The sequence below is a fragment of the Gavia stellata genome, chromosome 2 (genome assembly GCF_030936135.1).
Source record: "Gavia stellata isolate bGavSte3 chromosome 2, bGavSte3.hap2, whole genome shotgun sequence".
Classification (NCBI taxonomy): Eukaryota; Metazoa; Chordata; class Aves; order Gaviiformes; family Gaviidae; genus Gavia; species Gavia stellata.
The window spans coordinates 103,282,464-103,294,116 of NC_082595.1; the positions used below are offsets into that span (position 1 = coordinate 103,282,464).

Consider the following 11,653-nt stretch of genomic DNA (forward strand, 5'->3'; position numbering starts at 1 on the left):
AGCCTCTAAGTCAGAAGTCTGCAGAAATTCTCAGATATCTGTATGGAAACTAAACTAACTAAAGGAGTTCTAAAAAAGCTGGAGACAGCTAAAAGGGAGATAGCAAGACTATGAAATAATTGGAATGTTTTGCATATTCAGTAACTTCTGTGAACAGTCAAGGTGAACTGAAGACATTTTATGCTGGTTCTTGTGACCCAATTTACCTCTTCAGTAATAGTCATTTTCCTGAATGCCTGGATGGCTGCTTTCTGAACTGAAAGTGATGCAGCTTCATTTCTGATACATGTCTTAAGAAAAGATTTCAGGTTGGGTTTAGCTTTCTCCATTACTGCACCCATGTTTCCAATAGCCTGTCAGTGATGAAAACACAGAAAGATGATAAATACTTTTTCTCCACCAAGAGAAGCAGAGTAATATATGTGCTGCAATTTAAAATAATAGCCTGTGTAAGGAAAGAGGGAAATAAAAATACCCGAAGTGTGAGGTATGTGAGTTCATCTTCCCCAGAACAATCAGTGCCAAGTAGTGATACCATGAAGTCTGCAACATCTGTTATTTCCTCTGTCACAATCATCTTCTCATTGTAGAACCTAAAGAAATAGACAAACACATTAGAAACAAAAGAAGAAAATGGGAAATGTCTATTTATTTTTTATTCCCAAAGAGCAAATTCATGAGAATAACAAAAAATCCTCAAAACCTGACTACTCTTAGGGTTTACTCTAAGCATTGTAATATTTTCTTGAAGTTATTTCGTACAATTACATGCTATCATTACTTACTTAGTAACAGAATGACTCAAGCCATAAAAAGAAGCTCTACTTGGCTGATACTGGGCCATGTTAAGAATTTCCTGTATTCTTTTTGGAGTTGGAGAAGGCAATAGTCCCAGCGTATATGTGACCAGGTCTACCACAAGTGGATTCACATTTCCAGTTCTCAGTATTTGAAGGACTGCACCATAGCACTCTGGAGTCCCGCACTGAGTCAGGGCCTGAACTGTGATGGAACTGAAAGGAAAAGACATGACTTTGATTAATGAATTCCCTCTTTGCAGTTATCGCTGCATGCTGCATGTTTGAAATAAACATTTGACAGGTTTATTAAGGTGTTTTAATATAAATGTTGTATGCTTATGCGTGACTGGAAGCAAATCGCACAATTGCTTACCAAAAAGAAGCTTCTTAGTTTTACAAGTTATACTAATAACATGATTAACTATGAACAACAAAAAAGTATTAACAATACTATCATTACACAGACATATCTTATTTTTCTCCACAAGAGACTGTCCCACAACTTTAAGTATTATAATAGATTGAACCAGACTGAGGCTCTAGTCCCTCTACAGACTGAGGACATAAAATATGTGTAGATGGACTCAAGTCCAGCTAAGACAGAAGGGTAAGGGTGGGGACTGGAGGGCTGGGTCAAACCAAAGAATTGTGCCCTTCCACATCTCCAAAAATCTCACTTTCAAAGCTGTGTTCTTTGCTATACATCAGACTTGGGAGTTCGGAATTACAGTCATTGTCTTTGAGCAAAACTGCATGAAAGATACTTGGCTACAATAACACATCCACAGGATTGTGTCTGGCATACATGCTTGGGATGGTGGAGAGGAGAAAAACCCGGTTCTGGGCTGTGTTATATTCTAATTTATAGTTCAGCTTCTCCAATAAGTTTGGAAGGTTTGATGGGGGAATGATCAAAACAATATTAGTTCTTCATAGAAGGCTAGAACTTCAGATCTATTTGAATTCTTATACTGTTCTCATATATTTAATGTTCAAGTTCCAACTAACAACTGAGCATTTCTGATGGAAAAATATGAAATCCACAGGTTTTACTCTCTCTTCCATATTTTTCTCTCTAGATAATTCTGATGATACTTATCTTTCTGAAAAACACTCTTGACATCTAATTAACCTCTAATTTAAAACCACTTGCAGCAAATCATCAACCTTAGAATGGATTTGCTACGGCATTGACATGTGGTGTACTTGCACAATAAACTGTTGTAACATACCTTGAAGTTTCCATCATCTTTGGTATAAGAGAGCCAAGAGTGGTGTTATGTAAACTTCTAAGTCCAGAAACAAATCTGTAGAAGAGTCTTGCTCTCTGCTGGTTCTGCTGGGAGGCTGTAAGTTTCTGCAGTTCCTGAAGGATTTTCAGAACAGCATCCCCCTGCCTGGGAAATCTGGCATCTGTACTTTCCAGTGCAAGTCCCTTCTCTTCCAGTTCATCTAGCAATTAAAAAAATTGCATTCTTCATGGAATTTTTCTATCAAGGAGCTATGTTCATTTTTATCTTCTGTCATACATTCAGTATAAAAAATAAACTCTGTAGATTATTTTTAATTTAAATGTAATTCTCCAAAAAGTTGAATAATACCTATTTGTATAAATTCATTTAAATTTTCATGAAGATGATTCCTTAACACCTTTTATACTAGCATAGTTTACTTTTTCGGCTTTTAATGAATATATCTTAGGATAAATATGTTATGGCTAATAATAACAACTGCTTGTCAAAAAAGTGTGTTTCAGAACCAAATATCAGTAATCATGGACTGTTTACATTTGGCAGCTGAAGCTAAAAGTTGCATAAGAAATTATGGTTAGCTAAAAAGGATTCATTAAACTCATTTCCAGTAAGATTAAAATTACTTTCCAAGAAAAATATAATTTTTAAATTATAAAGAATAATTTCAAAATTAAAATTAAAAGACAAAGATTATTTAAAATTAGTGGGTTTAAACTTTTCAGGTTTTCCCATTTTATACCCCAATCTTTTTCCTGACTAAATTGCTCAAATTTCGTTAAAAATTATGAATTGTTTTGGTGCCCTCAACTGCATCTTTAATTAATTAACTGTTTTTAAAAAAAAAAGTCCCTGTATTAAACTTGTATTTATATTTTGTCCCTGTATTTGTATTATTGAGAATTGCAGCTATACCTCCATCAAAATTTCTGTTATTGATCTTTGGGGTATCTTCAAGCTTCAGTGTCTGGTTGACCTCCGTCATCACACCATAGCGATTTCTAGCAAACAAAGAAAAAATCAGTGCTTTAGTTGAGTCTAAGTACCTCTGAGGGGTCTTGCCATGCTTCCTGCCTTCTTGAGACCAAAATACATATTTGGGGGATGAAGTCAGGGCAGAATGTGATATATCATCATTTAAAATTAGTATTTATAAATAAAGGATAATGATAAATAGTGAGCAACCCACTTGTATGAGGAAGGCAGAAACAGGTGTTTTTCACTGCAGACAGCATCTCTTATATGCCTTTTCTTTGCATCAATATTGTAATGGCAGAACTGAGTGCTCCTTAGAAGGGTAGATAACGGGATGTTCTGTAAAATAAATACTTTGGCAGTCATTTTACTGAATAGTATAGGAGACATAGAGACATAGTTTAAAGGCTGCCACAGTTTTACTGTAATATTAACAGTTACAGCATATTGGAAACAATGGTGCATAACTGGAATCATTCTCACACAAAGATAAAATTGTGCCAATATCAATCTTTAGTCTTAAGTCTCTTCACAGGCAAAAATCCCACTGACATTTTCCCTCAGGCCTTATCGAGGTGTTTGGCTTAGTAGTTACTTCATGATTGATCCCCTGCTGCCTACAACAAAGGACTCCTTCATAGAAACCAGTTTGTAATTTTTACAGTCATTTAGGCCCCTCATAACAGCTGATGCTCTTTTTAATTTCACTCTTATTATACAAATTTTAAAGATTTCTACAACAAGCTGTAGAAGTGGCAGAAATTATAAGATGTGTTTTTAGCATGAAATGAAATCCTAATTATTATTTTTTTGACGGAAAACACTCAAAAGCATAGATGCCATGATACCAGGAAGAAATCTGCCAATATTCGTGCAAACAACTGCATTTGATCATTATGGATTAACAGGCAGCCTGAACAGCGTGGTAAACCATTTACTTCGGGGCATTTTGAGCCCCTTCCTCCTGCACATCAATACACATCAGGGTTTTGGTGGTCTACATGTTTTACATGAAATTGGAATGTTGAAAATTTTGATCCTCAAACCTAAAAGTTTTTATATGATCTGATAGGTTATTGTGTAATCAATAGTACTAACTCCATCTATGAAAAGCTCTCCTTTAAAAAATAATGAGAAGAACATGTAAGAAGGTAATTACACTCTTTCTCTGCCTCTGTTTTTCTCTATTGACTGCCAAGAAAACCACAGTCTGATCTAATGCAAGAGTACAGAAAGCCTATTTAAGCATTTAGAAGATAAATACAAAATTTAACTACATTTTAAGTGATGTAGTGAAGAATGTTATACTATATGATTTTTAATGGTATACTTACTAGTCCCTTTACAATGGCAATAGGGCTGACATAATCTCTGATGGGACTGAAGTTGTCACAGGCTTTCAGGTCCCTGTTAATTGAAATATCTTCTGCAACATTTCCTTTTCTAGATTTGAATTCAACTTCACTGTCACACTTTCCATATACAGTATCCTGGAAAGAAGAAAGAAATCAGTGTCTTTGTTCATGCTGTCAGCCATTTTCTGATCTAACTGAAAGGCACCCTTTCTCATCTGAATTTCCAGGTCTTTTGAAAACGATGTTCAGGAGTAACTCTTCTAGGTGAGGTTTCTTCCATTTGTTAAGGAAATAAAGTGAATGCTTTCAAAACACCTACCATTGAAATTGTTTTTATGTTTTCTACTGTTTCTGTTGGCACAAGTAGAGTTGAGATGATCCCTCTCTTGAGATTCAGTACATTCAGAGGCTCATCCTTCTCTGGATACAGCTTCACTTTTGTTCCATCCTGAATGCTGAATTTTAGCTCATGCCTGCCCAAAAAAACCCCAACATTAGTATGAAATCACGTTAAAACCACCCAGTGAAGAATATGCTATTAATAAAGTGCTGGGCTATAGCTAAAGCATCACATTTATCTTGGTCTATCATTATTTACTATTCACTGTTGCTACTATTAGAGATTATTACTATTAAAGCAGCAAAATTCTAACCAAGGACATTGTGATATCACCAGACTACGTCATCTAAGGACAAGCAAATATCAAGAGCAATGGCTGGAAGTTGGAATTGCACAAATTCCGAGAGGAGATAAGTAAATTTTTAGACCGTGGTAATTATTAACTACCGCAATAGGCTACAAAATGATGGGAAGGATTCCCTAGTAGTTGCAGTCTTTAAATAAAACCTTAATTGTTTTCTGAAAAACATATTTTAACACTGTCTCAAGTTGTTTTGACATCCATGGCTTGTGAAACAAGATGGAGTGGATACTGAGGCACTGAAATAAGCATGAAGGTGCAGACTAAAACATGCACTGACAGGCACTAGGGACTAGTTGGGTGGAGGGAGTAGTAGCAATAAGTTACGAAAGCAGATAAGTAAGGAAAAGATAAGTTGCATAGGTCATTAAAGATCATGATAGCAAACCTGGACTTCAGTCTCAAATGCCTTTCTATTGCACAGTCTTTGTACCACGTCAGCAAAGGAAAATTATCTCAAAATGGTTGCACACAGCCATTTGAGACTTTGCTTACAAGAAGGAACATTCCACTTGCAATAATCTTTTAGGGGACTACCCAACAGTTTCCTGGTGTAGATGATATAAACGACAAAACCATTCCAGGTGAAAATTGTGGATGGAAAAAAAAATTCCCTACTAGCAATTGAGAACTGTGCCAAGTTAGCCCTAAATTATATCAGGGCTAGTATTGCTCTGGAACCAGATTATAAATCTACCGTGTTATCATGAAATGTGTTCTATGCCTGGAAAAACATAGTCAGGGTGGACTGTAACATTGCAGCCTGTTCCATGTTAAAGCTACAAGTATAGGTGATAATTGATATTGCTTACTTGGACATGGCATTTGCAAAGTCCTCAGAGTTCTTTGACTTTTTCAGCATGGCCCTTCCCTCAGTGTCAACACCAAATGTCTCCCTCAGGGAGCAATGCATTGTCCTCAGGACGAAGTGGCACAACTGTGGTACATCCAGTTCAACCTGAAAACACAAATATGATATGTTTATCCTTTTTTCATTATCATGTTTCCAGGATCATCCAGTTACAGTTTTGAAAATATGGTATTCCTTGGATTTTGTAAAGTGTCAGAATGACCGTGCTAGCAGCTGTTGGGAAAGATTCCAAAGTACTCTAAATAGCTTAAGGTAACTTGAAGGAGAAGATATGAAAGCAGGTATTTGCTTGGCTAATGGCATGGAGTATACTATATACACCATAAACAAGCAACTTACTTAGGTTCTGAAAATTTATAGTACTAAAAGAACTGTATGAAAACTTGAGTCATTACACCAATCGATGTTTTAGACTCTGTCAGAAAAGTGTGTGCTAAATAAAAAATACTTCCCCCCGTTACTCCATTTCAGAAAAAAACAAGATGATGGGAAAGTTTTGGGCAAGTTGGAGGGACATTGGGTAGTTTAATGGCCTATGGGACTTTTACTTCTACAGCCCTGGTCCTGGCTTGACTGTTACCACCAACAGGCTATCAAGCTGTCTACATGGCATCAATGAGCTGTTTTAGTTCAATTTCTAGAATTGTTTGATGGACATTGGTAGACTCAGCCTGTTTGCTAAGGAAAACTGAACTACCAGGTCTTCCCCCTCTCTCATGTAAATGTACAGCCAGATCAGGATTGAGATGCACTGGCACAGTGGTATGAACAACTTCTGCCATCCTCAGTGCCTTCTGTCTAGTACTGGGAGGGCTTAGTCTTCAGGACTCTCAACATGTGCCTTTCAAAAGAATGATTTTGCTTGGAAAAACATTGAAGGATGCTCCCCAGCTGCCGTCTCCCATGTTACTCAGTATACAGTCCCAATCTTTCCCTACCTTGCAAGTGATCTTTGAACCGCTTCGAGAATCTGCTGTTCCCGTGATCCCATTTGATGTTTCTGCTTCATATAAGTAAACATATTTTCTGAGGTGTTTAAATCTGGTTGCATCTTCTGCAATTGGGAAAACAAGAGTGCTTTTATGACTTGGGTAGGATATGCATATGTAGATACTTACAATACACGCTTAGTGTTGTGTAACTAAAATGAATGCCATGTATAAAGGAAGCATGAGGACCCTCCCACTATTTCCTTTTACAGAATAGCTTTAGTAATGCCTTCATGTCAGCTAGATACTTTCTGAAGCATAAGACAAAAACTCATGGGAGAAGCATATGTTTTGGGGTCCACTGCTCTGTTTGATGAGATCTGACAATATGACCCCATCTAGCCTTCTAATCATGCCACATTAAAGTTAATGACAAAAAATGAGAGAAAACTTAAGACGTAGAAGTTTTAAAAATGACCCTATTGCTTCTAAATCAAACCACTCAAATGGCAGTTTTCAAAGTGGTAATAAAATGATTCCTTTCAGCTCAGATTTTTCCATCATAATTCAAATGCAAGGAGCTGCTTTATCTAAGTCACATGACTGAGACTGAAAGGAAATAAACACAGAAAGAGACCAAACATCAAAACTAGCATTCCTCAATACCATTTCACTGGAATCTAGAGAGTATCTTTCTGCCCCAGACTCTCATGAAACATGAGCTGCTCTAATTCACTAATTTTAATAGAGTAGACTCTTTTTAACAGAGATAAACTTCAGTTATATGAAGAGCATCCAGAACAAGGCAAAAACACTAAGTTACGAGTAAGAATAAGGCAGGAAGAAGTATTGGCAGAGGTGTTTCTCGTTTTATTGAAGGAAGCCCCAAAACCTAATGGGCTTCCTCAAAGGGACTAATTTCACCTGTGTTTAATCTGTCCCCATTGCTTTCAGAGGCAATTCTGAAATTTCAGAGGTGATTTTAAACCCTACAAGCAGGAATGAATGTGGTAATAGAGACATAAAGGAAAAAATACATTGTCTCAGTGTCAAATACAGAGATGTAAGATCTTCTTTTGGTGTCTGGAATGCATAATGTAGGCCAAACAATGTCCTTAATTACAATTCACTCCCATTATAACTGCAGGCATCATTTTAAACTAAACATATGATGATCAAGCATTTTAAGTGACTGTGTTAGAGCAGTTTAGGTCTACCTGAACCAGAAGTTACTGTTCCCTCTGTTTAGACTGAGCAACTCACTGGGATTGTGACGCTGTTGTGATGCTGAGTAGAAAGGAATTTCCTAAATTGCTCCTCTGTGGTTATTTGTCACTGAACATATTAGAATCCTGATCTACTTTTATAGAAAAAAAACCCGTAAAGTCATCTCAGTGTAAACCCACACACCCATCATCAAATCTGTATGATTTTGCCTGCCTATACATGCCATGAATGTAGCTTACTCTTCCTCTTTTACAAAATATTTGTCATGTCAGAGGCCAATGGCAATGTTATCTTGCCCTTTATGTCACAGAATTGCATCCTTAGAAAGGATAACAGAATAGTACTATAAATCTTGTATTTTCTTCTTGGACTATCACTTTTATAAGCTTTACATACTTTAATAATGTTTTAACTGAGAATACTTTCATACAATTGCTAAACAGAATTCATATCATTAACACTAGCTGTCATACTGTAATCAGCATCTTACAAACATTTGAAAACTGAATTATCTAATTATCCACAAAATTAGCTGCTATAAAAAAATTCAACACTATCCCTGTCACCTTTGGCTACCCTGGACTATAACATAGCTTAATTGCACATTCTCAGAAATTTTTGCAGCACCAATATCTACTACGCTAAAGCCAAAAGGCTAATTATTGCTTCATTTCCTGCTTTTAAACAGAAATAAATAGAAAAGGAATAGGGAAATTATAAGATTAGAAATGCAAATACCAAATAACTTACTGTATCAAAAATACACAAGAAATCGGCAATGAAGCCCAGAAGTCTCTGAGTTGGTTCAGGCAGCTGAAATAAACCCAGTTGCCTGGAGATGGTGCTAAAGCATCCAACAAGGGAAAGAAACTCCTGAAGATCCAAAGGGACAAAGAACAAAACAACTTGTTCGGTACTTTGACCCTATGGTGGAACATTATGTATCTAACCAAGCAGTCAGGGCCAGTCAGAGTTCATTATAAAGACAGGGCATAAAGTCAGCATTTCCCAAGTCTTGACTTGTTTAAAGAAATTGCTGTCCTTGCTGACAGAGTTGATGACTTATTGTACAGATATTTAGTTAGATATTCAAGTGCAATTCTGTGGGTTTAGCAGCCACTGTAAAGGGTAAATGAGAAGTGAGATTTAGCCCATGGTAAAGTGTAATGTACATAACCTCACTGCTAAAGCTTCACATCTGATAAACAAGGATTTCTAGATTAAGGAATTTGCACCTGACAATTAAGAAATCAACAAAACAATGGAAAGTAGTTTCTCAATGGGAGCTTTTAAAAAGTTTAGAAACTCGATCTCAGCTTCTCTGATCCTAGGAAAGTTTTGAAACTCTTTGAGCCAAGCCTTCTGTGTAATTAAATACCTAAAATAAATGCCAATAAGACTTCAGAATATTGCCATCACTTTTGTTTCAGTTATTTCAGAGGAAGAGGTTTATGGAATAGGAAAAGTCAAGCTTTGAAAGATGTATTCAGTTAATATAGCAACATAAGATAACAAAAGCAAATGCAAGAAATCAGTTACTTGAACATCCTGGATTTCCATTTTCAGGCGTTTCTTCTTCTGTAAAGAATAAAAACAAGAATTAAAAGCTGGAAAAGCAGTTTATAGCTATAAAACAAGACCTATGGAAATATAAATGGAAATACTACATTTTCATTGTAAGACCTTTTTAGTTCATACCAACTTTTGATGTAGTTTGGCACATTGATTTAAATAACAAAGCTACTGTTAACATTGACAGTACAGAGTCAAATCTAAAGGGACTTACACTAGTTGCCTTGATATTGTGAACTAAGACCTCAGAATAGGATCTTGTAAGTCATAGAATTAAATTATTTTGATTTAAACTGAGAAGGATCAGCTTTTATGTTAACAAGTATTTTTAAAAACCCTATGTTATGTGAAATAGAAAGTTTAGAAATGATGCGCACAAAATGTAGAGGCAGAAAGATGAAATGTACCATATAACATGTATTACCTTAAAATTTTAGTCTATTTGAGCACACAAAAAAACTGCGTAATGGATGAATGGCTATATTTTGCTTTTTATACATTTAAAAAAGGACAACTTTGACAATTAATATAATTCTTTGCTATTACATCTTTTCTGAATATTGAGAGTTCATGATTTGGAGGAAAAAAACACTGATTGGAAGCCTATTCAAGTTAAGAATCATTTGCTCCAATCTGTCTTAGGTATGTCCATATGACTCTATTTAAAATAAAATAAAATAAAATAAATTCTAGTAAAAATTCTGCTGCATTCATTTGATACTATGTCATTCTTTGGGATATCACACATGAATGCCAGCACTTTTCACAATACTGTCTGCACACTTTCCAAGTTTTCATTCTGGGAATTCTAAGATTGACCACTCTATAGAAATAGAGTGTAACGTTAGTTACAGTAACAGCAATAGCAACAGTAATACTACTATTACTATTACAATAGTAACAGTAATAACATTATTAATAACCATTAGAAACAAATGCAGCCTTTAAAATTGTAGTACATCAATCAACAACAGAATATTAGTTCAACAAAGGTGTACTTATGATGAATTTGATCTGCATATAAAACCAGACCTGCATAATTGGCCCCAGACTCACTTTCCTCCTTAAGGTTACTGAAGTCTTAAGTAACACTACAGTGTCATATTCTAAAAAGCCACTTCCTGGGAAGCAAGGATAGCTCACAGTCTACAGCACCATATTGATCTAGGCTGTCTTTTCTGATCTTAGGAAAAAAACCTCTACCGGCCTACTTCTTTTATTACTGCTACTGATGACTATATCCCTTTAACACAAAATTGTATTTCAAGTGTCAGTATTGCCTGCCAAATACATTTTGCTTTATTGCTCTCCATCTTCGCATTTGCCGCAAAATAAGTTAGCAACAGCTGGGATAAGTCTGTATGGTATCTCCAAGCTACAGTATCTCCACGGGGGTCTAAGAGGACAGTAATACAGAAAAACAATCAGGCCAAAATAAATTATGTAAATTCCTTACAAGTTGCAAAATACATTAAATCTGATCAAAAGACACCAGGCGGCATTTGTAACTTTCCCTACGTTGGGATCCTCCTATAATTGCCCAGTCCTACAAAGGGAAGACATGGTATCTTTGCCACACTTACCCTTTCTAATTCTATAAGCCATTGTCCTGTTGATTTTTGCATTAGCAAAAAGCACTAACACAAAAGGCAGTACTTACGTGTGAGAACACCACTGCTGAGCAGCAGCAAGAGCAGCAAGAGCTGCACAGGGCCCATGGTGAGCCCCGAACCCTCTTGCTGCTCTTTCTTTTCCTCTGTTTTTCCTTCCCTCCCCTCTTCACCTCTTCCCTACTGCCTCAGAGGGAGAATGAGCCTTCTGACTTGGACCTCCATTTATATAGTCTGTAGCAAGCAGCTGAGGCAAACGGTTTGGAAAGTTCAGAGCAAACTGCCAAAGGTCCAAAGGTGAGAGTCCCAGATCCTCACTGTGCTCCAGACAATACTTCGCTTTGGTTGCTGGGAGTCCCTGAA

General features: G+C 36.3%; 1 protein-coding gene across 1 annotated transcript in view; it reads right to left on the minus strand.

Moving 5' to 3' along the window:
* The window catches only part of APOB (apolipoprotein B), a 37,555-nt gene extending 26,157 nt beyond the window's left edge, over window positions 1-11,398 (minus strand). Inside the window, exons 1-12 of the mRNA XM_059834946.1 lie at window positions 11,341-11,398; window positions 9,648-9,686; window positions 6,891-7,006; window positions 5,894-6,039; window positions 4,700-4,853; window positions 4,360-4,515; window positions 3,240-3,364; window positions 2,966-3,051; window positions 2,033-2,252; window positions 786-1,013; window positions 476-593; window positions 207-353 (exon numbers count right to left, since the gene is read on the minus strand). Of these exons, the coding sequence (XP_059690929.1) occupies window positions 207-353; window positions 476-593; window positions 786-1,013; window positions 2,033-2,252; window positions 2,966-3,051; window positions 3,240-3,364; window positions 4,360-4,515; window positions 4,700-4,853; window positions 5,894-6,039; window positions 6,891-7,006; window positions 9,648-9,686; window positions 11,341-11,398 (1,593 nt within the window). The remainder of the gene's footprint in view (window positions 1-206; window positions 354-475; window positions 594-785; window positions 1,014-2,032; window positions 2,253-2,965; window positions 3,052-3,239; window positions 3,365-4,359; window positions 4,516-4,699; window positions 4,854-5,893; window positions 6,040-6,890; window positions 7,007-9,647; window positions 9,687-11,340) is intronic.
* Between the last annotated feature and the right edge of the window lie 255 nt (window positions 11,399-11,653).